The sequence below is a fragment of the Hyaena hyaena genome, unplaced genomic scaffold (genome assembly GCF_003009895.1).
Source record: "Hyaena hyaena isolate Hyena2069 unplaced genomic scaffold, ASM300989v1 scaffold_232, whole genome shotgun sequence".
Taxonomy (NCBI): domain Eukaryota; kingdom Metazoa; phylum Chordata; class Mammalia; order Carnivora; family Hyaenidae; genus Hyaena; species Hyaena hyaena.
Window position 1 is genome coordinate 707,079 of NW_024080864.1, and position 26,670 is coordinate 733,748.

Consider the following 26,670-nt stretch of genomic DNA (forward strand, 5'->3'; position numbering starts at 1 on the left):
ATGATAGTGTAACAATAATGTAACCAAAACGTGTGATATAATTCTAGTAGAAGACTTAAAGAGAGCATGTGAAGATGGGATCTGAGGGTAAATCCTCATCTGTGAGAGTAACAGTCAGAAGATTATACCTAAAAATCAGGAAACCAGAAGTAGTGGTACAAATAAGTCATTTATAAATGTGGCAGTAAAAGCAGGCAGCAAACATAAAAGGGAGTCTAGATTCTTAGGTGGTGGAAATCCAAGTGCATACAGGTAAAGGATTTCCTTTTGTTGACAGTTACGGTTTGAACCGTGTCTGGCCCAGCTATATGTTGAAGGCCTAACCCCCAATATCTCAGAATGCGGCTGTATTTGGAGATAGGGCATATGAAGAGGTAAGGTTCTAGGAGTAGTACTAACCCAATTTGACCAGTATCCTTATAAAAGGAGAGTAGGTGCACACAGGCGCCGGGGACGCAGACACATCCAGGAAAGGCCTTGTTAACTTATCTACAAGCCAAGGGGAGAGGCTTCGGGAGAAATCAAACCTGTGGACACGTGGATCTGGAACTGCCAGCCCCCAGAACTGTGAGAAAATAAACTTCTGTTCTTTAAGCCATTCGGTCTGTTATTTATTTTTTTAGGGCAGCCCAAGCAAACAACCATATCCTAATGAATCATGTAAGAATCGACTTTTTAAGCAATGTACCTGTATTACTTTTACAAAAAAAAAAAAGTTAAAAAAAATACACAGAGCTCAAATTAGTTGACTACTATGTCCAGCTGAGGCATCTGAAAGTCAGGTGTGTCTCACTCCAGCCAAAAATTTCCTAGTTCCTTCTGGAGTCCGCAGGGCATCAAAAGATCTCGGCCCTTTTCTGTTGACAGCACTGGACCCTGGGCCCTTAGACCAGTATCTTGGACCATCCCTGGGAAGATGCTCTGCATAATTTCCCCTTAGGCCCCACCACCATTCCCTGGCTGTGATCTGCTAAGCAGCTCCAAAGTTTAGGATGATAAAGAACTTTAAGTTCTCTTTACTTATTAGCATACCCTTCGAATGCCACCGCCCACCTCAAGGGCAGGCCTAGTAATGATTCTGGAAGAAAGATTTAGCCCTTATTTATGGAGCCCTGAACTCAGGAGTTCTCGTGAGGGCTGCACTGATCAAAGAAATATTTTTATTTCTCTAATAAAAAATAAAAACGGCCACATAAGTTCATGGTGCTAAGACCTTGAGCAAAGAAGAGGACGGATAAAATTACAAAATGCTCTAGGACAACTTTCCCTTTCTCCCCAAGGCTATCTGGATTGATGAAAGAGACAACAAAACTGTAAATGAAAGTCAACTAAATTAGTTATGTTACAGGTGTAACCACTACAAAGGCAGCAGCTAAAATGCCTGGGCCTCACCGTGGCCCATGAAGACACTGGCCGTCATCAAGACACTGACACTCAGACATAAATCTGAGTCTACTTTGCAATCAACCAGGACAGTAGAAAATGGATTGTTTCAGAAGGTTCTGTCAAATAATTCTATACCAAATTGAAAGCCTCCATACCTATCCTCGAAGCTAGATGGGACCCCCAGGAATTCTCCAGTAAACTGCTACCAGTTCTCTTAAATAGCAAAAGGGAATCTAAAATTAATGATCCAAATTCTAGTAAGCACTGGGGCTCCCCTCTCTGGAACTCACTGCTGATGGAATTCTAGTAAACCTGACAGAAGCCAGCAAAGTGTATGTATCCTTACCACAGTCAGCTCTCCCGGATCTCTGCAGTGCCCAGTCCCAGTTGGAAGAGGAAGGCAAAGTTTCCAGTTCTGTCTTCCGTTCCAGGTCTTGACTGATTGGCCATCCATCTTGTCTCTCCCAGGAACAGCAACTGCCTTCTTGTTTTGTGTTCTGAGAACTTAACTAGGCTGGGCTATTCTTAACGTAGGCCATTCCTATAACGTTTTCTTCTCCGTATTTCAGATAATAGTCATGATCGCCTCTAGTCTTTTTTAAAAGTTTAATTCTAATGAGGAGTAAAAGAAGAAGGAAAATGGAGTCTCTAAAGGCCAGTGGAGAGAGTGTCTCCAGGATCAGGAAAAGAAGAGTACTTGTTTGCAGCAATTTGAGTACGCAGTAGTGAGACATTAGAAACACATGCTCTTTTTAGACACAAAAACTACATAGTTTGAGGAAGTAGGGCCCCAAAATGGGGTTCCTAACCTCAGCATCTACTGGTTTATCACATGCATAAAGAAGAGGTGAAGGGCCAGGGATTGTAAGGAATCACAGTTTGGATAACACAGGGGTCTGGTGCTCAGGCTCAACTGGAGACGAGAGAAGCTTTAAATTGGGGAGGGAGGGGCTTGTGCTAAAAAAGACAGAGATGGAAATTCCCAACACCCTGGGAAGACACAGAACACACATTAATCAATTTAAATGAAATAGTGTTTCTGGCTCCCCTGAGTCTATGAACTAAGATTCAAACCCACTGCACTGATTTTGACCTTGAGTATCTGAAGACAGGAGAGTAGCTGTGAGGGAAACAGCATCTATCCAAATCAGAAAAGCTGTTAAAGCACAGGTGGGATTCTTTAAAAAGAGGCTCAGCCATGAGTAAGCACATTCCCACTGCTGGTGGAGCTCTCTGACATGGAAATAGGTCCTCCCAGCCCCAGCCCCACCTCAGTGTGGTGTTTTGTGGTTTCAGCTTCATAGTTTTGTGTCTGAGGAAATGTCTCCAGGTCAAAGACATAAACTCAGATGGGCTCAGCACACCCAAACAGGTCTAAATCAGCTTGGGGGAACAAGTGGGGAAATAAGACAGTTGGTGTTTTAGTGCCAAAGTCTCACCTTGGGACCACAGACTCTGAGGGATTGAACTTGAGTTTAGATCAAGAATTCCCCGAGGGCACCTTTTGGTTATAGTCATTGTCATTCCTTGGGGTAGCAGGAGGAAGTTAGTGAGGTGTTAAGCATATAATTCTATTTTGTTATCCTTATTCTATTTGTTAAGTTTTGGGGGTTATCTGGGGATTAAATTTTGCTCATTTTTTTTACTCTCCTATCACAATTTTTTTTTTTTTTGCCATTCAGAAAAAAAATGTGAGGAAGAGGCAAGTAGAGTTTTTGGTTATCAGTAAGATATAAAACTCCAGATTTTATTTTTCTGGGATCTTAGCAAGCTCAAAACCAAAAACCACCAGAATAATTTTATGATATCAGCTTAATAAATTCTCTAAGACCCCAAAATGTCTTAGCACATTGAATTATATCCAATATCAGTTTGGCGGCTCTATTCAACAAGTATTAAACACTTATTGTGCAACAAGGCGTGGGTATAGGTGTAAGGGATGTATCAGTAATCAGATTTAGCTCTCATGGACCTATGTTCTGTTGGGAGAGTGAACAAATACACAGATATAGAGGTCAATTTGTAATAAGCATTATACAGGAAATAAAGCAGGGTAAGGGATAAAGAGTGTTAGGGAGGGCTGCCTTCCTTCCATCTCTCCAGTGCTCTCTAGTCACTGGTACCTCAGACTTTTACAAGTACAGTTAACCTGTCTGGAAGTCCTTGTTTTCCTATCAACTCTCCCTTCTTGCCTGGCTACCTGTCGATACGCTTTAGCACTCAGCCCCAAATCGCTTCCCTAAGGGAGCCTCTATTGGCCCTCCGGAAGAAATCAAGTTCGGATTCCTGCTTAATCACAGCACCTGGGCTTCTTTGTTGTACGGAGCTCTTAATGACGATGCATGCTTGGAAGTGTTCAATGCCTGTGTCCCCTCCAGAGGATGTGCTCACGAAAGCAGAAACTCTTGTCTTGTTCTCCGTTGAATCCCTAGAACCTTGTCATTGGCAGAGTACGTATCCAACAAATAATTGTTCGATGTCTGAATAACTTTGTATACCAGAACACTTCGTTAAGCAGAGAAGTCCCGTTCCCAATTCTATGTGGAAAACGCTGCTTCATCTGAGGGGCCATCTAAATAGTTTGGGCACTTCTTTCTATAGAAAAGTCCATCTAGATAATTTTTTTGGTGTCATTTGATTACATGTATCAGTACTAACTTAATGCCACTATTCTCCTTGCATTTCATCTATCCATCTTCATCACTCTTGGAAACCTATGCTGACTGACCTACAGTTTAAAATAAATAATTTTTTTTAAAAGATCGAGTCATAAATAGGCAGAATCAACCCATGCTTTTATTTTCATTGCATATAAAAATTTCATATGAAGGTATTGATGTACAGTACTATCCCCATGGGCTGTAAAGAGGCTAAGAAACCACTAAAAGAATCATCATTTGTAATGCGCACACACAATTTACCACTCTGAAAACATATCCTAAGAAATAAAATTAAAAACAACTGAAATCAGGAAGGAGGTTTTTCATAATTATAGTGTCCCCTTTGTACTGTTTAAAACAAAAGTAATCAAATTCCTTTGGGCCAGGGCTGCTAAAATCTACAGTTTGTGTCAAAAAAAAAAAAATAATAGGAGGCTCATTTTTTCTAGAAAAAAATCTCTCACTAAGTCACATGCTCTGAGGGCTGGGCAAGAGTGGGAGGCAGTTTCCATACCACCCAGTGGGAATTTTTGAACGCTTTTGGGAGCTGGCCACAACACCAAGGTTAACTTTTAAAATTCTACAGCCACAGAAGTTTTGCAGAAACAAATTATAGAGAATGGCAAATCATTTTTGTGTGAACTGGCATATAAAAACTGTTTTATCTTTGGGTTTACATACATATGGAAATTTGGTTGATCTTAGGTAAAGTCAAATTCCAGGGTTCAAAAAAGATGACCTTTTCATATTATATATATATATATATTTTACATTACATATTCTCTTAATATGACAGGAGCTGATGAATAAATGAGTGTGACCTATGGCTCTAGTTTCAAATCAAGTTCATTTGTCTATGTGCATAAGAAGTGAAAAAAGACTTTGTTATCATTGGACAAGAATATATTTTCCCAAGTAGTGTTTGAAAGTTAAAAAAACACACACACACAAAAACCCCTCACAACAACAATCAGATGTAACTAGCTGGAGGAGCTCCTGATCAAGAGATCGGGAAAAGAATCATTATATATCCAGTGCTGCTTCACAGCAAGTAGTACGTAAAAGCTTATAACTCAGAAGGGTCACAGAATCTTCCAGAGGTTGACTGTGGTTTTTTGTCAAGTCCAGCTGGTGCCAGAAATCCAATTGGTTCAAAGCTTGGATGTAAAATGCCCAGCCCTAGCCCGCCCCCATTACCTTACTTTCAAATGCAGCAAAACAGAAGAAAATATTGGTTAAAGTTAAGGCACAGCCCTGGGACCAAAGACCTGCAGCTATGTTTTTTAAATTTATATATCTTTATGTATTTTATAGTTTTCTTGAATCTTCCATAAACAAGCTCTAAGGTGACAAGACTATATATATTACAGGAGAAAAGAAAATGTACAAGGAGTATGTATACACATCATTCATTCTCTCACCAAGAGTTTCCAAATATATCAACACCATCCCATCATGGGATGATGTTTTAATAAGAACTGATAATTTACAATTAACATTACAGTATGTACATTACAATAAATACATGGTTGTAAACAGACAAACAAGACTGTATTACAGGTAAGGTCATTTGGTGAGAAAAAAAATGCATGGCACAAAAAATAAATAATGCATTCAAAAATTATCATAAAGCTTTCTGTAAAATCCATTTCATTCAAGTTTTTTTTTCCTTGTCTGCAATTTGTTCTATCTACATTATTTTTTTGTGAATTTTAAGTGATGTAAAAGAAAATTAAAACAGCATTGTATTTAGTAACTTGCAAGCTGAAATGTACTGGTTTTATGCGAACTTGGACTTTTTTTTTTCCCCATACAGTACCCAGATATTGCATTTTCTTATGGCATTTTAGGAAATGTAAAGCCACTTGTAAAAGGATGTTCCCTTCAAAGCGGTGTATAATTCCGAAGCACACTTTGGCGAGAGAGAGGGAAAGAGAAAGAAGGGAGAGGGTAAGCAGACTGTACAGTGCGTTAGTCCGTCTCTTGGATATTATGCCTTTTCTACAATTTGATTGTCCATCGGTGAGTATCTTCACGACATGTGATCATTATAAACCAACAAACTGAAAACGAAACAACTCCGGTTTTCAATGTGGTTACAAATCCTTCCAGGTCCGGATTTGTGACATATTGCTACTTTTTCTATTATTATTAAGATTTTAGGCACTCTGTGGGGGAAATACCAAGCAGTAGTGAGAGGAGGGAATGAGAATATTTTGGATAAAGGAACTCACTCTAGATTGTTTGCCTTTTCTTCTAGACTTCCATCCAGGACAAATAAAATTAAAACGAGTTTTCAAGTGTTCGTATGAAACCACTTAGCTAAACACAGGACTTTATTTGAAAGATTACTGACTTTTTTCAGGGAAGAGGGTGGAAATCTGGTAATTCATTAGTTGATTCCTGTTCTGCTCTAAGAACAGATCAGAGCCACATAATTTTTTTTTTCTTTTTTTTTTTTTTTTTATCAGAAGTTCCCCTGTGGATCTCAGGGGATTAAAATAGGGACTCTGTTCAGCTTGGGTCCTTTCCCTGGCTGATGACTTGGTTATTAGTCTCCAGAAGGCCCTTGAGAAAATCCCGATATAAATGCTTTTCAGGGTTACAGTTTTTCTTGACTGTTTAATTTATTTTTCATTTGGTCAGATACCCTTTTAGTCTCTATTTCAGTTCCTGAAACATCAATGTGAAAAATGACTATTTGGGCTCCCCGTCTTTGTAGACAAGGCAAATACTTTACTAAGAGCTGGAACGGGGAGAACTCCAAACTATTTAAGTGTCCCAGGATGCCAACTGAAGGTAAATACTGGGAAGTAGTCTCAAAAATTCTAATACATTTTTTGGTGCTAAATGCAGCCAAGAATTATCTCTGTAACTCAGGTAGAATCTTCTTACCCAGCCTTGTATTTTAGGGTGGCACTATATTACCAAACCCCTGGTGCCAGCAGCACCATCAACTTCTTTCCCTTGGTGCATGTAAAAATATTCTCCTCTATAAGAGATACTTGTGGACCAGTGATAATTGAGAAAGCAATTTCTACATTACGAGGCTGTCCATTAAGGAAGCGTAGTTGCTACACTTAAGATCTTTTCTCAAGAGTGTCCCTCATATAGTTCTTAATCTCATGGTGAAATCATGGAAACAAAAGAGCATTAGTTGTACTGGTGTTCGTTAATATATCTTGCTAATAATTTTAAAAATTTACCTAGCTAGCTGTTAACTTTTCTCTGTAAATCAAGGGTTAAAGGTTGGCATTATATTTGGCCTTGTGGTAGAAATAAATGGTGACTCTAGCCTGATTACTTTTCATCAATCAGAATGGTGGTGATATATTTGATAGACCCCATCTAGTGAACGTGGACAGAGGTTCAAACACACACTAAATAATAAAGCGGCACAAGGGGAAAAAAGTTCTTACTACAACTGACTGTGAAAACAATAAAAATGAGCATAAAATGTGAGGATTATTACAAAGACATGCACTTGTGAAATGAGGGTCTACTGACACAGCAAAAAGTTATCAGAAGACACTAAGTAGGAAAATATCTAAAAAAGACCATTTTAGCTACTGGGTATTTATATATCTCTTACTTGCTTCAGACAACACCAACTGATGACTGTTTATGAGGCTTAAGACACATTAGACAGAATGCACATCAAAGTATCACAGAACAAATATTCACTTTATACACCGTGAAAAAAAACAGCAGTGAGAGCAACTCTGCTTATCTGAAAAGACGGAAATGGAAAGCTAAGTAAATGAAGACCTACAAAAAGGGTTTCCTGCAACATAAAATCGGTTTCTGTTTTAAAATATGGAAGTCGTTGGTATATAAAACAATGAATCACTACAAATCAGTTAATTGCTATGAACTATAAGGTGCAAGTAAAATTCGTAAATTAGATTTATCCAGTGTAGCACAGATTTGTACTGAAAACTTGCAAGTTACTCCTTAGAAAAAAATAACCAGTGGCAGATGAAATTTTGAACATAGTTTTTTTTAAATATAATACCTCAATACATTTAATAATAAAAGTAAGCTCTACAAAAAATCTGTTTTACATATCATACAAAATGTAGAGGTCAGTGTAGCTCACCGAACCACACTATACAGTCACGTATCAGGAAGACTTGAAATTAGAAAATTATGCAATTTCTGTGGCTCATCTTCCTCCGGGTAACAGATTCATGCTGTGTCCTGTTCCTGACACATTTGTTGCTTCATCCATGAGTTCGCTCTGTCTGTGTAATGCCTTCTTTCTGCTGAAAAGATTGCAAACAAATAAAAAGTAAAGAAACCCCAAATCGTAACAACTTTTGGGCTGCCTGATGAGCCACACTCTCTTGAAAACATTTTGGAGTTGATTTTCTCTGCTTCGTCAGCTCTACCAAGCTGAAATCTTGTTAAAATGCTGTTCGTGAAGATGTCCGTCCCCCTTGCTCCGATGACATGGAGGTGAAAAGACTGGTTACAATATTCCTGAGCGCCAGACTGAGTAGTCAAGGTCAGTTTTGTTCAACAAACATCCTGGCAGATGACAGTGAGGTGTGACCATGGTTGTGGCATGTGACATGCACTTTGGAAACAACTTTTCTACTTAAATTAAAAAAAGAGAAAGAAAAAGAAAAAGGTGTGAAAGTCTTTGCACTGTTACGTGTCAGGAGAATGGTCTTCTATTACACAGGCTTCGGGCTGGCTGTCTTCTTCCTCCCCTACTGTCTCCTCTTCCACCTGTTCATCAAGGGGGATCTCAGTAGACTCTGAGTCTTGAGTACAGAGAGTCTTGGAGTCACTGCAGCTCGTGTCTTCTTCCACTTGACTTCCGCTGTCCTTTTCAGTGTCTGACTCGCCGTCTTCCTCTAAAGTTAGTTCAAACTGGAACTTGTCGGTTTGACCCTGCCGGCCTTCCTCCTGGTCATCGGGCGCCGGGGAGGGGCTCTGAGGAATTGTGCTCTGGTACCATTCACGATTGTCCTCCAAAGTGTCCAAAATATCCTGGGCATCAGGATGCACGAGGTCTGCCCACGTCTCCCAGAGAGGATGAACAATATAGTCTATGAAGCCCACCTAGTGGAAGAAAATAATTCCAACTTGAGTATAAGACTTGGGACTACAAAACAATGGGAAAGGTTATGTAGATTCTGCAAATATACCTGATTATGTATTTACTTACACTGATTGACATACATAACATAATTTACATTAAAATATAATAAATATAACATGGCCCACAAATGTAACACTGAACAGAAGACTTCTGACCTGAGTTTGGTATAACAGTCACTGTTTTAGGCAGCAGACCATATAAACGTATTGTTAACAGCTGGTGAAAATTAGCAAGAACTCTTAGTTCAGGTGTATGCTTATTACGTAAAAAATTTCCATTTGTTATCATATGTGTGCACGTATAGGAGGACTAGGAGGAACTTAACAGAGGACCAATCGGGAGAAGAAGGGGGGAAATGGTGGGGGAAAGGGAGAGAGGCAAACCATGAGAGACTCTTGAATGCTGACAAAAACTGAGGACTGATGGATGTGGGGGGGAGGGGGGGATGGGCATGGAGGAGGGCACTTGTGGGGATGAGCACTGGGTGTTATGTGGAAACTAATTTGACAATAAACTATTTGTAAAAAAAAAAAAAAAAAAAATTTCCATTTGTTTAGGACATCAGACCTGGACTTTATTTTAGAATGGCCAATTTATAGGTGAATCTGGATAACTGAAATCAGGCCAGGTACTCTTTGTCTCTTCATATGACTGAATTCACATATGAGTTCAGATAGCTGGAATTCTCTATATATGTATATACTATATGAAAAGAGTCATAATGAATGAATGTGATGTCATGAGAAATGTATATACAACCATATGAATTAAAATCATACGAATGAGTTTTTTGGCTCATAAACACTAATGTGAAACTGAGCCTGTCAAAAGAAAAATAATTTAAAAAACCCAGTGAAATACTGTATGATGTGGATACAAAGTAATCAAATATTCAAGTCTCTGCAAACTTTATGCATCACCTGTGATTTTTCCACAGATGCATTGTGCTTGTCACACATAGGACTTATCTCCATGCCCCGCTCTCTCTCTCGGTCTCCTTGGCGGAAGAACTCCTCCATTATTCGGTCAGTCCACTGGCGGTACAGCTGAAGAGGCTTTGTTGGGTTGCTCAGATCTGCACAGTGCACCATATTCTGAAGGACCTAAAATAGACAAACGCTTTTTCTACTCAGTACCTGCTGCTACTTTTTTCTTTTCTTTCCTTTTTTTTTTTTTTACTAGAAATTCACATTGGATGAATGTGATACTTAAAAATACATGTAGTGTAAGGTTCCTTCCAAACAGCTCAACTGTGATGTGTCTGTGTATGCTTCCCACTTGTATTAATAGCCCAAATTTCTGCCACTTCTATACCTAAATATCATGAGAAACAGTTATGTGTGCACGGCTGATTCGATTTGGAGCTGCTTAAGTGGCTGGTTTTCTGAGACATTAGGGTTTTTTTTTTTTTTTTTTTAATGCATATGCAAGTGAAGAGACCAATAGAATTTTATCTGGCTAATTCTCAAAATTAAGAATTTGGTTATTGGGGTGGCTGGGTGGCTCAGTTGCTTAAGTTTTGAAATACATGATTTTGGGTTCATGAATTCAAGCCCTGTGTGAGGCTCTGTGCTGATAGCTCAGGGCCTGGAGCCTGCTTCAGACTCTGTGTCTCCCTCTCTATCTGCCCCTCCCCGACTCACGCTCTGTCTCTGTCTCTCTCTCAAAAATAAATAAACATTAAAAAAAGAATTTGGTTAAAAGTTCTTCTTATAATTACTAAAATTGTAAGTTGGAAGAAAGGAGGCACACCTTATCAAAGTTACACACAGACACTTGTGCACACACAGAACAAATTCAAATAATGCTTTACCTGAATCCTATCAGAGTAATTATCAAGAAGAAGAACTCCAGAACTTGTCACTTTCTTAGTTTCCACCATAGTTTTCAAATCAGCCAGTAGATTCATGTGTTTTGACATGTCTGTTGCAAGTACCTTAAAAAAACAAGAGTATTTTAGTAAGGAGCAAAGTCCAGAGGAAAAAAGTCAGAATTCGCACAAGATAATATGAACGTAGAGGATGAAAGAAATGGAAAACTACTGGGGTGTCTGGTGGTAGGGAATGGGAGTCCTACACTACTCATTTGGGGAGCCTCTTCTGCTTTGCTATAGGGTATCTTGAAGGCCAGATAAATACATGCAATATACAGAAGGTTAGCAGCCACTTTCATGGTGTAAAAAAGGGATGATATTCCTGTGGATAAGAAATTAGCACATGTTCTGAAATTCTTTCTACTCCTTTGATTAGAAAGTAAGTGGTACCTGGACTATGATTAAGTTATTCAAGGATCCTCACAGAGTACTTCAGAAACAGACTATTCTGGTTAATTTTCTGCTGATCCAAGACACACGATTCCTACCTTTGTGTATACAAAGTTATAAGTCATTGATAACCAGAGGTTTTCCTGTGTCTCGTTATCACTGTGAACAATATGCATTAAAGCAGTCATGGATATCTCTAAACAGCACTGTGTACTGACATAAATTTATTTTTTTCCATTTTATAAGTGGAAAAATCCTTTCATACTAATAACTTTTGTTAGTCATCTCTCCCTGCCTGCCACCGGACTGGAGAGCTTCAGAAAATAAAACCAGAATGATGAGGGCGAGTGGTCACTACTCTTAACTCCCAACTGCTAGAATGAGAAAACCCATTACAGAAATCACTGCCGGCAGCACTGGATGCTTCTCAAACATAAGGGGCAACAACAGGTTTTGAAACACATGGTTTCATTTACCTGATACTCATCTCATTCTTACTCTTAAAAACAGCTTGCATCACAACTCTCTTTTTTGCTTTTAACAGCTACTTACAATGTCAATGACCATCTTCCTTAATGATTGTCTTTGCTTTTTGGTCAAATTCTGGAAAATGTCACAGTTTTCTTCTTGAAGCAACTTAAAGCCCACGGCCAAATGATGGTTCTCCAAGACAGAAGAATCATTGTACATCAAGGCAAGTTCAGAGTCTTAAAGAAAGGAGATAGAAGGTAAGCAAAGCCATTTTTTCCTAAGTTTATTGTCTTCTTCATATCTGAGACACTGTGGGTTTAAGAAGCATTTTTCCCTCAATATCTCTGCCAGCCTTACCATTACAGGACAACACCCAGGAAAGGATATGTTGGAAAGGATATTGGAAAGAGCAACGGAATCTTGGGAGTGAATTCTAATGCTACTGACATATGATAAGTCATTTCACTCTCTGAACCCCTCAGCTGCGTCTTTTCTAAAGTGGAAGAAGAGTTGGACCAAATATGTTTGAACCTCCCCTCCAGATATGTCACAGGTAGCTTCATGAGCAGCAGAACGTGACATCATTTTTAATACCTACAACTTCTTAACAGCGTAAGTTGTCAGGTTCCTGATTAACTGTGGACTATTACCCAACATTTCACAGAATATAAGGATCATGTGATTTAGGTTTGTACTCAAGAACAGTTTGGAACAAATGAACAATATTATTTTTGTTCATGCTGCTCTTACTCATTTTCTTTCATAGTATAGCTTTGAAAGTCAAAGCTTTACTCATTTTTTCCATGTTCTTTTCTGAGTATCATGGCAGTGACTATATATGTGTATATTGCCCTTCCCACCTGCATGCTCAGGACTTCACAGAGACAGGAGGTCAGCTACCTACGTAATAACTCCATGGTAAAGATTTTGCTGCTCCCTTATGACTGCCCTGGACCTATGCATTTTAGACATCAAGATCTTTCTTGGTTCCTGTAAATAGCAGACCCAACTCTATAAGGTAGTCATTAAAGAAAATTGGGTGTTTTATTCTGTTTCCACTTAAGCCACTGTAAAGACCAAAAGCACGTGTATTTTATCTTTTTTTCTGACTAATGCGTGGGAAATATACACTCTTTCCTAAGAAACAAAGTGTCAATGCTACTCAATGACTATTTTCAAGGAACTTGGAAGGAGAAGAAAGGTTTAAGACATACTTCTATTGTGAAATCTTATGAATTTACTAGTACTATAGACATAGGAATGTATACATCTAAACATCTGCTCTTGAACTGTAGGAATAGAGAGGTCTAGAATACCAAGGAGTAGGTGTGTATATTCTCTTTTGGGGGGATAAAACAATAGTGTTCATTCAGATAGTATCTGGTTAAGTCTGACACTTAAGTAGTCTCTAAATGGGGTGCCTGGGTGGCTCAGTCGGTTAAGTGTCTGGCTTCAATTCAGATGAGATCATGACCTCGTAGTTCATAGGTTTGAGCCCCACATCAGGCTCTGTTCTGACAGGTCAGAGCCTGGAGCTTGATCCCTTTCTCTGCCCCTCCCCTCTCCTTCATGGTCTCTCTCAAAAATGAATAAATATTAAAACCCTTTTTTAAAATAGTCAAACTCTGATCATTTATCTACAGGTGGTTAAACATATAGAAATAAAAAGATTAATACTATATAGGATCTTAGCACTTGGTATTATTGTTTGTACAGTAGAATCCTATTAAATAAATATATATTGGAAGGAAGACAAATGTTTTCTGAAACGACAAATAATGCCCAATTAATACTTAGGGTTCTTTTAAGGGAATAAATATGCATGTAGATAAGAGGCATTAATAAATGAACTGACTCAGGCTTACAAAAACCCAGACTGGCTTAGATACTTCACAAAGAAAGAAACAAGATTTTAAGGCTGTGAGCGTGAAGAGGAACAAGGTGAGTAGCTGTTACTTTAAGGAAGAGGGTGATGTATGGTATGAGTGCTACAACAAAGAGTCTCAGCTCCAATCAATGTAAAGATGCCCTTGCACCCAGGAGGTGCAAGATCCTTGGAATGAGAATCCAGACTGGACAGAAAGCAACAAAAATAATCCTTACTGATCTACCCCCTTATTCTCCAGTTTTCGGGCTGCTGACAGGAAGGTGGTGGATATTGTCACAACTGAATCTCAGGGTAGTCATTTACCTTTCTACTCTTCCTTAGGGCTGATGGCATGTGGTAATATCTAAGGAAAGAAAGATTCTGCATCTCCTGAGAAGTTTATTTTCCAAAGATGCTACTAGAGTACTTCTATATAGAGTTTCTTGAAAGTTTAGGAATCATCAGAAAGTTATGCTTCATACTTTGCTCTAATGTACAGTAGCACAGAGGCGGAGGTAGGGTTCGGGGTGAGAAAATAATTTATAGAACATTTCTGTTGAAATTTGTTCATCTTTATTTATTTTTTTTTACAAATAGTTTATTGTCAAATTAGTTTCTACATAACACTCAGTGCTCATCCCCAAAGTGCCCTCCTCCATGCCCATACCCCCTGAAATTTGTTCATCTTTAAAGCCCAGTAACGAGTCCATGGAACCTTTCCTGATTACCACAGGCGGAACTGCTCACTTTCTTGTTAACTTTTCCTTTTAATGTTTTATTTATTTTTGAGGGAGAGAGAGACAGCATGAGCAGGGGAGGGTCAGAGAGAGAGGGATACGCAGAATCCAAAGACAGGCTCCAGGCTCTGAGCTGTCACCAAAGAGCCTGATGCGGGACTCAATCCCACGAACTGTGAGATCATGACCTGAGCCAAAGCTGGACGCTCAACTAACTGAGCCACCCAGGCACCCCCAAACTGCTCACTTTCTGCTGTAAACTCCTTTATACTTTGTACCACTCATTTGGCACTAATCACATTCCACTTTGTCATTATCTCTGTGCAGGTCTTACCGGTCTCTTCCAAAGACCTCCCAACCCACTTAGAGACTTAAGACCTTATATAAAATGAAACATTACTCATCTAATGTGCATGGTTTTCTGGTTTCTCCTGGCACTTCTGAACAAAGTATTTCTCCTTGAAATGGGGAAGGAAGTGGTAGTTTTATTTTCTAGTTGCCAAAGATAAAGGATTAAAACTGTTTGATTCCCTCCCTCAATTCATTCACTGCCTATGTCCATAACCTGCACTATTTTTATCCACCAAACTAGTACCATCTGATATTCATGTGTTATAGTCTGTTTTTTTTTTTTTTTTTTTTTCTTTTTCCTGGCAGAATGCAAGGTCTTCAGAGCCAGGCCATTATCTTGCTCACCTATATATCCCTAGTGCCTAGAACACTGTTTGGCACATAGCAGGCTCTCAATATATTTTGTTGTTGTTGAATAAAATAATAATCTCTGTATTATTTCTATGTAATCACATTTGATAAAAATGAATTTATCCTTATTTTCAAAGTGCTAGATTTATGTAGAAAATAACATTTTATATAAAATCCACAGATACGGCTATGGAAAGCTTGTTTTACAATGAGACTAGAGAAATAAAAATGTGTGTGTGCTGGTAGCTAAATCCAGCTCCAGTTTAATAGAGTGAAATGCCTCTGCTCTTGGAAATCAAAGCTGTATGTTTTGAACACATGACTAATGTGACTTTATCTTTACCTCTAGCACTTAGGCATCTTTCCTATAAACTCAAATTACTTGTTTTCCAAGTAAAATTTAATACTATATAGATACTGCACTTTTGACAACGCTTTACTGTTTCAGAAAACAATGCTGTAAAGTCAAATGCTTTGTTAGGATAAATACTCTCCAGTATGTTATATTCAAAACCTTATGATGCTATTTATATTTTATGGGTTTATTTACATGTACTAGCCTTGAAAAAGACTTACACAGCTTCTCCCCCTGAAATTTCAACTTCTTAAAATCCTACTCAGATTCCTCCATTCCCCCAAATCATTTACAAAACCTAACCATCTCGGTCAGGTAGAAACGATGTCTGTCTTCAAAACCTCCAGCCTGTTTACAATGAGTGTATGCATCATTACTATCAAATCACTTGGTACCTAGTGTGGAATGAATGATGGAAATTTATTGTCACAACTAAGAATAAGAGGAGAATCTGGACTGGGAAGCAGCCAGGTGAGCTCCAGAAGCCTTCTACCAGACAGGGCCATGCAACCTCACTGTGCCTCTAGCATCCTTAAAATAAACCAGCTCTAAATTTATAAATATGATGATTAGAAGTCTTTTAGACTTCTCTATTACAAGAAACGGATTCAACCCTGGGCTTTGGACAAGTGGGCCGCACCAGCTCCAAGGTGAGAGCTGAGAGTGTGCTAGTCTGAGCCACTGAGGCTCAATCAATCCATGAAAACAACAGAAAACATATACTGTCTATTAAAAAGGATTTGCTGCAAAACAAATCACATAATTTTGATGGAGTTCTTCACAAAGCTTTTTATTATAAGTTTACAAGTTATGAGAGGGACTCCTTTATAGAATGCTGTGAAATTAAAACTTTCTTCTTGTCACCGGTTACATGCTAAGCCTCTTCTGTGTCCTGAAATAAAATGCCTACTGGCATGACCCCTAGTCTAAAGCTAACTAAGGCAGTGATTCTCACAACGACCTGGGGCCTTGATCAACCCTTGGATACATTCCTGTACCAGGTGATGATGCTGATTCATTCTCTCAGGAATAACAGCCTCCTCACACCCCACCCTCCAGAGAACATTAGCGGCCCAAAGCTGCTCTGGGAACTGTTAACCTCCCAGTGTTGCTGAGGTCTCACGGAGAGGAGATCTTCATACCATCACTGAGTAACAAAGTACTTCCAGAAGCAGGATTAGTTATCCTTCCACTTTGGGCAAGTCATCAGCAAAATGACCTTAAACAGACACCCTTGGCCACTGTCACTGTATTTATAATTCTCCCCTAAATTTTAACTATTATCTATTCATATGGTCTCAGACATTGGAGCGCATCAGATTCATCTGTGGCCTGAGGCCTTACTAGCTTAAATTTTAGACACCATGGGGACCCTACTGCCTGTCAGCGTCCTCTAGTGCCAGCCTAAGCTCCTTTGACCTTAGAGGGTCTACAAGAGAGAATCATAGAGCTGGTTCTCATTTTTCTTAAAAAAATTATCAAAGGACTTAGAGACAATGACTTTATTATAAATTGCTTTAATTGATTTCTTCTCTAATCTTTTCTTACTTGTAATGTTATAATAAGAAAACATACAATACTGTATAAAGTAGAATGCAAAGACAATATACTAGTTTCTGTTTCTGGTGTTAATTTAAAGGAAAAATGCATCCTTTTTAAAGGCAGACATGAAAACAAAATTATGTATTTGTTTAAAATTTGTAAAATTAGGAACACAGCAAGACATGCATAAGAATCAAAATCATCAGGTCAGGTTAAGGAAAAGTGCCAGGGTACAGAACACTGTACTATATGACCTCCTCATTTTTCCCAGAAGGACAGTCAACCCTCAGCACTGATATACAGCTGTATCTAATGTGTATTAATATTTATTAATGCTTTGACGACTCTTGAAAGCACCTTGCTGTAGGTTCTCATAAGATAGCTAGAACATGAAATGTTAGTCTTGTCTAATCCCGGGTAAGTAAGTTCATAAACCAGACTTCTAAAATGTACTTGAGTAACCACATCTTTCAGGAAATCCATGACTTTTCCAATCCTCTGACATATAAATGAGTCACTAAGGTGCATTTTGTTACAGAGTAGTCCAGAAGAAAATTAAAATATAAAAATTGACACAATCTTAAAGATCTAAGTTAAATCTCTCAAACTAAGACTACATTTAAATTGTCTCTTTAAATCTGGCTGCAGCAAAGTATAGGAAGTAAATGGGGAATGCAAAGACACCATGGAGTTCAACTTCTTTAATCATGAAAAGGCTATTATCTACAAACTCCTGGCAAAAAAGAAAAGCAGATTTTTCATAGATACTAAAAAAACCTCTTTTAACAACTTTGAATTTATTTTTTTGTGTATAAAAGTGAATTTATGACAGTAATCTACCTGTGGTGGGAGGAAATTAAATAACAGTATATTTAAATCATTTACCAATTAATTTCAAGTACCAAAAAAATAGAATTTTTGTAAAACTAAAACCTCTTTGCAAAGGCATAGCTCAGACACTGCCTAAACATTGCCTCAGAGGTTTTCTATGCAGCTGTGTGTTGGAGAGGTCTGTATTAGACAGTCTCTACCACTTTTCCTATTTGTAAATTTAGTAACAACTTCTTATCTGATGAGGTGTCACGAGAAAAAACTTAAAAAGGTTAAAAATACTTAAATAAAGGAGAAGTCAAAAGAGACAATAAGAGATGTTCCTACTGCCCTCAGCAGAAGACGCATAAAGGAAGGAAGAGAGGTGGGCGTGGTGGTGGTGGAGAGGAACCATTACAGCTCCTGAAGAGGAGTGAGTGACAACCTCCATAAAGAAGGCTTAACATTAAATCTTACAACTTCTCCTGGTTTTATTTAAGACTTTAGAGACAACACAACTACCTAAATCTTTCTGCAAACTTTCACTTTTGATTACCTTTGTCTACTGACACATTATTGCTAGAGAAGTACTAGAATGATGTTTTCCAAACATCTATGTATGTGCCTCATGAGAGAGAACGATCATTTTTAGAGCTGGGTTACATTAACACACACTATCAATAAAATGCATATGTACACATCGCAAAAGAACATTATGGCTCTAGAAACACCCCAAGTTTATAAAGACACTCAGTCATTCTAAAATGTACAAAGGAAGAATTTTTTTCTGCATAAATAAATTTCACTCACTTGTATTGATCAGAAACTGATTTGACACACCCGGATGATCTACATCGTGTATTGCACTGGCAAAAATTGCTGCAAGAATCTCCAAATCTGTAAACACAGCCTGTAAAACCAGACAGTATAGATAATAACATTATTACTCTGCAATAATACAAATCAAAATATATACAAATGTGAAATTACTTCCCAGAATTTGATGGAAAACAAAATGGAGTTTCAAAATAGTAGCTTATTTTAGAAGTATTTAAGATGTTTAAGGATATTCTGAAAATGTACATAAAATTAATGACAAGAGTGATTGTTTTCTTTTATTCAAACCAGGGACTCGTGATCTCAGCAGAACTGACATTTGGCGCCAGATAATTCTTTGTTGTGGGAGGCTATCCTGTGCACTGTAGTACTGTTAATAGGATCCCTGGCCTCTACCCATAAGATCGCCAGGTTGTGACAGACAACAGTATCTCCACACACTGCCAAATGTCCCTGGGGGATCAGGGTAGAAGGGAAAGGGAAGAACACCCCTGGCCCCCCATCTCCCTGCCCCGCTGCTGAGAACCACTCACTCAAATGGTGAGGTATGAACACAATTTTACAATGAAAACAATGTGAACTAAAAAACATATTAAATATATTAGCAAAAGAGAATCTTTCCCCTGAATGATTACAGAAATCAAACTGTTTGAATAAACATTTGATGGAACAAATTCTTAAAATCTGACAGAATTAAAGATGTGTTTATTTCTGAAAAATTCTATAAAAAAATCAAAGCACTGTCTACATCTTATAAATAATAATCACCCTTTCAACTATAAATGCAAAAACCATCAGACTAAATTCCAAAAACTAACTGAAACTGAGTAAGCCAGATGTACTTTATAGAATGTCCATGAGATCATTTCAAAGCAGTATCATCAACAGATGAATCCTAAATCTCTGACCAATTTTCACAGGCACAATTCATCAAACACTGAAATCACAACATTTTCCCCTTGTAACTTAACATAGTACCAATGAAGCCAATTATTTTCTGTCCTGCACACCCTTCAGTATAAAAGTTTAAGAGATGTTTAAGTGTAGCAGGTTAATGGTATCAAAGTTTTAGAAACCAGATTTACCTCCAAAGCAGGTGTAGATAACAGCACATGTGTCGACTGGACCACATCTGCAGCATGAATATTGTTGTGGTAGGCCACATCAGCATGGTAATGGTCTTCCAAGGTCATAAGGTATGTAATTAAAGTGTCTACTGGAATTTTAAATGTTTTTAATAAATCCCGTTCCTGTTGGAAAGGAAATCCTCTTCACATTTTGGCTTCACACAAAAAGTTTTTCTACAGAGTGTGTTAAGAGAAACAAAACATGCCCAATATCACCTATGGATAACCCAGAAATGAAAAGAGCACTCTTGCGGTGTATAGTGAGAATGTTCAGGGACTTTGGGGGAAAAAAAACAGGGTAGGGTTGTCCTGCTGGAGCCCAACCTTGCTTTTCCCAAGAGGTATGCTGTTGGGAATGAGTTGCCAACTGTAAGCATGTCTTACATGTGCTCCATAATCGTGAAAGCAGCTTCAACCCCGCATCATTGCCTTCGCTAGTGGATCACACCAATGGAACACAGAATGTTCTCTAGGGTTGGAATATGCCATACCAGTCCCAAGGGATCTACATAGCCTCAGCTCCTCATTGATATAATAACTCTGAGCTGGGGCAAAAGCTCAACAGGAGTGGGAAACGGATATGGAGAAAAGAGCAGTACAAAAAACAATGACTGAAGAAACTATAATCTAAGGCAAGTCAGCAGCAAGAGGCTTATTCATTCTTTAGTTAGCGCTCTGTTCTCTCTATAAGTCAGGGTCATGCAGATTTTTAAAAATCATGTAGACCTTAAACTCCTGTTTTAATGAATTGCTTGAATTTTCCCAAATGACCTCTTCTTTTTAAATAGAAAAAAATAACAATATTGGTTTAGTTGTATTTGACCCCACACTAGGTTAGGTTAAAAATCTAACCTTTGTTACCATGTATCCCTTGGTATGGGGCAAGCAAGAAAAAAGTATCAAAATAAGCAAAAGAGGGTGAATAGTAAAGAAGATAAAACATAAGCACACTTCACAAACTAGACATTGTATCACCAAAAAAAGAAAAGGTGACAGAATTTCACCATGTTACCTGAAAAATAGTATGCATGATAACAGTCAAAGGCCGGTTACCAGACAGCTCTGCTATTCTGAAAACATGAAGGCCCCATTTGTTTACATCTTCTAGTTCCTGGGGTTAAAGAAAAATTGAAAAAAATTACGAGGCAGAAGTAGAACACGAATCAATGAGCATGGTCACTTAAACATTACTGAATTTAATAAAAGGAATGGTAACTTAAAAAAAGATTCATTTTTTAAAATATAGTTTATTGTCCAATTGGTGTCTATACAACACCCAGTGCTCATCCCAACAAGTGCCCTCCTCCATGCCCATCAACCCCTTTCCCCTCACCTCATCCCCCATCAACCCTCAGTTTGTTCTTAGTGTTTTAAAAGTCTCTTGTGGTTTGTCTCCCTTCTCTTTAACTGTATTTTCCCCTTCCCCTCCCCTTTGGCCCTCAGTTAAGTTTCTCCCGTTCCACATATGAGTGAAAACATATGGTATCTGTCTTTCTCTGCCTGACTTATTGAAAGATTAATTTTAAATGCAATGGATGCACCATGTAAGTACAGGCAAACTTTAGGTAAAACCACTTAAAACTACTGAAAACTGAATAGTATGGCTTGACCTTATGGCTTTGACAATACAATGTTACCTACATACTTGACTATCAATCTCAAGGGATTTCTTTAATAGAAAAAATCTGTTCACAAATCTTAACTATTCTGAAGCACAAAAGATATTAAAACTTCTAACTCCTTAAGGTCAAATAATCAAATGCAGATGCAAAAAAGTAACAAACATATAACCAAACCACCTGTCTAAATCCACATATTAATAATATCCTATCTGTCTATCATCTATTCTTTCTTTCTTTTTCTGTCTTTCTGTCTGTCTGTCCATCCGTCCATCCATCTTATCTATCTATCTATCTATCTATCTATCTATCTATCTATCTATCCATCCATCCATCCATCCATCCATCCATCCATCCATCCATCCAGTCTCTCTATCCTATCTATCTACCCATCCATCCATCCATCCTATCTTTCTTTCTTTCCTTCTTTCCTTCCTTCCTTCCTTCCTTCCTTCCTTCCTTCCTTCCTTCCTTCCTTCCTTCCCCTTCCCCCCTCCCTCCCTCCCTTCCTTCCTTCCTTTCACATTTATTCAGTTTTGAGAGACAGAGAGAGACAGAGCCTGAGTGGAGGAGGGGCACAGAGAGGGAGACACAAAATCCAAAGGAGGCTCCAGGCTCTTCACTGTCAGCACAGAGTCCGATGTGGAGCTTGAATCCATGAACCATGAGATCATGAACTGAGACAAAGTTGGCTAATTAAGTAACTAAGACACCCAGGCGCCCCAATACCCAAATAATTGATAAAGAGCTTTATAAAAGTACTTTCTCACATTCCAAAAGAAAAGAACCCCACAAATTTATAAACTAGTCCATCTATTTAAAAAAGAATCAAAAAGCATTAAAAAGCATCTCTGCATATTATGATTACAATCCTTAAAGTCATCTTACCTTGGCAAGGACATCTTCTTGTTCAGTTTTAACCCCGAATCTCGGGATGCTTGAATTTGTCAAACTGGAGCTGTGCATCAACTTCTTGACCCCACTGATCTGAGACATTGGCCTTTTCTTTTTCTCCTTTTCCTTCTGAGTTGGAGAAGGAATTTCCACTTCATGTTGCTTATCTTAAGACATTTAGAAAATGTTCCACATTTAATATGAATTCTACGGGAGTTATTACTTTTTCATCATAACATCCATAACTGTACAGGTTTTAATTAATCATTGTATGTTCCAGAAAATTTTTCCAAGAAACACTTCTTTTAGAGAAGCTGAGTATTTACTATGTATGATATCCTTAAACACAAAATTGAGCAAATACATCCCACTGCAAAATAATTAACATCAAATGTATTGACTGGTTACTACTTGGATAGAATGTCATTGTAAATTTTTTTGCAAGACTTATGATAGCAGAGTTCGATAAAGCAAAACATTGGTGATTTCAACTGTTTATCAACTCCGTCCCTATAGGAGATTCACTTAGTGGCTTAGAAATTGCTCTTGCCTGCTAAGGATTCCAGTTTTAATACGTACTTTGAAAAGGAAAGAATTTCACAGATATATTGTAAAAACAACACTAGATGAACTTAATAACAGCTTACTGAAATGTGTCATAATGTAACCACACACACAATATATTTGGATGATTTAGATTGTTTCTGTTATTTTATATTTTCTGTACCATAGAGGGATAATCCTTATGATATAACAAGGGGAGCACAGAGAGCCTCCAATATCATGTGATAAATAAGTGTCAGATTCAACTGTTATTTTCAAATAAAAGACAGTAAGTAAATACCTCAGTACATTCATGCACTGTTTCCAGGCAGTGAGCTCCTGTAACTCATCCTTGCACATAACATGTGTTACGTAAATATGTTTAGTGAAAGTGCTAAAGAGATGTTACAGCGATTTTGTTTCGAAAGTACATGCAAATCAAGGATATGTTCACATTACTGACTTTCACCTACTGAATTTTCTTTCTGTGGATGAGGGGTGGGGTGGTATACAACACATTCTCAACTATTCTCAACTATTATTATCTGTAAGCTTTTCATTAGCAGTTATATTGTATTTAGAGCTTGGTGTTCATTAGACTATAACTCATTGATGGCAAGAACCATTTCTAAATTATCATTACCAATGCCCAGCAATGTCTGGCATTTAACAAGAATTTGTTGATGCATGCATAGATTTCTCTATAAAATACATTTTACATTTTAGTGCTTTGGAAAAAGTGGCAATATAGAACTTGAATCCAGAGAATTCCTGAAGTTCTGAATAAAAACTAAAAATAAAAAAAATGTACTTTGTCACCTTAGATTTCAAAGCTTAGAGGCTTAGATAGTCAAGTTACTAACAGGATGAATGAAAACAAATGAAATTCCTAGCACATGTGTAGTTTCCAAAATCAGTTAGTGCCCCCAATCCACCTCCAAAAGCAAACAACTCAAAAGAAAATTCTGAAATTGCATCTAAATTGTTATTCTCACCTAAGAACGTGTTTGATATATACTCTGACACTTGATTTCCAGATCGACTCATTTCAGAGAGATGGGTGAGCTCCCGGTTAAGCATCCTTTTAAACTGAAAAACAGAAAAATAATATGAAATAGCAGAAGAGGAAAATGTAAGTGAGGTAACGTAAGCATACTTGTAAGATACAGAAAACATGCCCAAAGAATTTTTAAATTGTCCTGACAGTTTAGATCAGTGCCATCCAATAGAACTTTCTATAATATTGGAAAGTTCTAGAATTTGAGATGTCCCTTACAGTAGCTACTAATTGTATGTGTCTATCAAGTACTTGCAATGTGGCTAGCAAAAATGAGGGGCTGAATTTTGAACTTTTTTTCATTTTAAATTAATTTAAATTTAAATAGCCACACGTGGTTAGTGGCTACCATACTGAACAACAGAGATTTAGACACTCAAGTATATTAGCTAAGGGGGGAAAAAAAGGAAAAAATAATTAAGGTATATTATTAGTATTTAGAGAAGGGAAAAAAACCCTAATTTATAAACACACAACAGAACATGACTTATCAATTAATTTGTCATTTGCAGAAGTGAGTATATATACTTGTTAGAGGTTAAAATGTCATCTTTTACCCCAAAGCAAAAGTGAACAGATTTGAAGTACTCTTTTAGAATTATAAAGTAAAATATATGAATATATAAGATTTTCCAAGTGGAAGATGTAAGATTTTCTGCTTCTCAGCATCCATGGATTTCCCGATCCATTTCTCTAAAGTCATTTAAATACAAAACAGGTCCATTTTCAATACTCAACTTCATTTCTTCACAGTATTTTATTGATGCCATGGTGCCTATTTTTCCTAAGAAATACTGGAATTAACTTACAACAATCACATGGCATTACCCAGTTTCAAAGTTCTCGAAGACTTTTATGCTTTCTCATCCATCAGCTGTTTCTTAATGTGTTTCCCTTTGATTCCCAAAATAGCCCAAATGGGCCTTAAATTTAAATATGCCTTAATATCTCTCTGAACATACAGAAACAATATTTTTTTCTATTACATGGGTTACTATTATATACTTGATCAGAAAAAATTATACACATTTTACTCTAATATTCAGTACCCTTTAAAATTTTGAATTTTACCATAAATTCTCATTTAAATCTAGGAAGAAAGAGATTAGTGAATTTACCATTTAGTAATGTTTGAAATGTAATTTCTAACTCTGTATTTAAATAGTTTATTAGAATTAAAGAAAAAAAATGTGCTTCTCTGGATAATTCATACCAAGGTGTTCTAACTCAAGATAATTTGGCAAATCACTTCCAAAGTCCATCTTATTGACCATGTGAATCAGATACAGGAATTTATCACAAAGGATCAATAAAAATATTCCAACAGACTGTTGGATATAAGAAATGTATACTAGCATTCTCCTGCAGCCAAAACTGAAGAACTGATCATAATCCATATACATTTTTCTCGCTGTTAATTTACAGGTCTAAGGAGGTTATTCTCAAACTCAGGAACATAAAGATAATTTTTTTTGTTCATGTATTTTCTTATTAACTTGTCTCTAATTATAAAATGCATACATGATACAGAAAATCTAGAAAGCTATACAGAAAAAATTAAAAATCATGTATATCCCTACTGCTCAGAGATGACCATAGATAATTACTTGTATTTCCATTTATGTCTTTTTTTCTTACAATTATATACATCTATTTTAAATTGGTAACACGCAGTATACAAAACAGGCTGCTGCTTGGTTTCACTCAGCATTACACATTCTGATCTGCTGGGAAAAACTGGGGGCCTCCTAAGAATATTCAAGAAGACATTTATGATAGTGTTTAAAACATTTTCTGTCCATCTTTCATGGAGTTATATTTTCTTGAGTAAAGTAATAAGCTATTAATTAATTACATGATGTAATGGAAAGTATCTTGGTTTTTTGCCGGGCACAGAGGAGATGCTCCTCAATGAGTTCCCAGTTCACTTGGCCTTTTATAGAGATAGCTGATTTTTATCACTCCAGGACAGATGGAAGATTTGACTATGGTCATGCCCACAAAAAATACACATATAAATATCTAGCTTCCCTACCCATTCCCAAAAGTAATTTGGGATGACCATCATGCCTCAAAAACAGAATAATACAATGTGCCAGGCCCAAAGGCAAGTAAATCCTTGCTTAATTAATGAAATTTACTCTCAGAAAAATCTACTCTTTAGGCAAAACAAGGTCAAAAGACAGTCTGGGAAACATTTAAGACATATATGGAATGAAATATCTCTTTGACCTGAAATTGTCCATGCTATGAACTAAAAGTTGCCAGTAAGAACTGCCTGCAGGGCAATGTCTCTTTTATGTGGGGGTTGGAGTGGGGGTGAGGCTAGGAGAGGCTTTCAGCTACTCCTAGTCCCCCTCCTCAGTCTAGAGAGCAGCTGCTGTCCACCTGCCCTCCATGCAACTAAAAAATGATGCCTGCTTAGGAGTGGGGGAGGGTATAACTGGAAAAGTTAGACAGGGACTTGGTTTTTCCATAAAACTACCTTCTAACTCACAAGCAACCTGGTATAAGCCGTAGGCCCTGCAAAAAAAAGGACACGGTAACTGCAAATACTCTACACAAATTACTGAATCCTCTGGACTAATACAAATAATGAATTTTAATTTCTCTGGCAGTTCGCTTATATAATTCCTCAAAATAGCCAGTCACTACAGGTAACTGAGGGAAAAAAATGCCAGTGAAAGGAA

General features: G+C 37.5%; 1 protein-coding gene across 2 annotated transcripts in view; it reads right to left on the reverse strand.

The window, feature by feature from the left end:
- Nucleotides 1-4,160: 4,160 nt before the first annotated feature.
- The window catches only part of PDE4D (phosphodiesterase 4D), a 285,677-nt gene continuing 263,167 nt past the window's right edge, over nucleotides 4,161-26,670 (reverse strand). For both annotated transcript variants that reach the window (XM_039243827.1, XM_039243828.1), the window contains 9 exons: nucleotides 23,919-24,012; nucleotides 22,375-22,547; nucleotides 20,880-20,978; nucleotides 19,826-19,990; nucleotides 18,714-18,813; nucleotides 11,972-12,126; nucleotides 10,970-11,092; nucleotides 10,077-10,259; nucleotides 4,161-9,116 (listed from right to left, as the gene is read on the reverse strand). In XM_039243827.1, coding sequence (XP_039099758.1) covers nucleotides 8,700-9,116; nucleotides 10,077-10,259; nucleotides 10,970-11,092; nucleotides 11,972-12,126; nucleotides 18,714-18,813; nucleotides 19,826-19,990; nucleotides 20,880-20,978; nucleotides 22,375-22,547; nucleotides 23,919-24,012 — 1,509 coding nt within the window. In that variant the 3' untranslated portion in view covers nucleotides 4,161-8,699. The remainder of the gene's footprint in view (nucleotides 9,117-10,076; nucleotides 10,260-10,969; nucleotides 11,093-11,971; nucleotides 12,127-18,713; nucleotides 18,814-19,825; nucleotides 19,991-20,879; nucleotides 20,979-22,374; nucleotides 22,548-23,918; nucleotides 24,013-26,670) is intronic.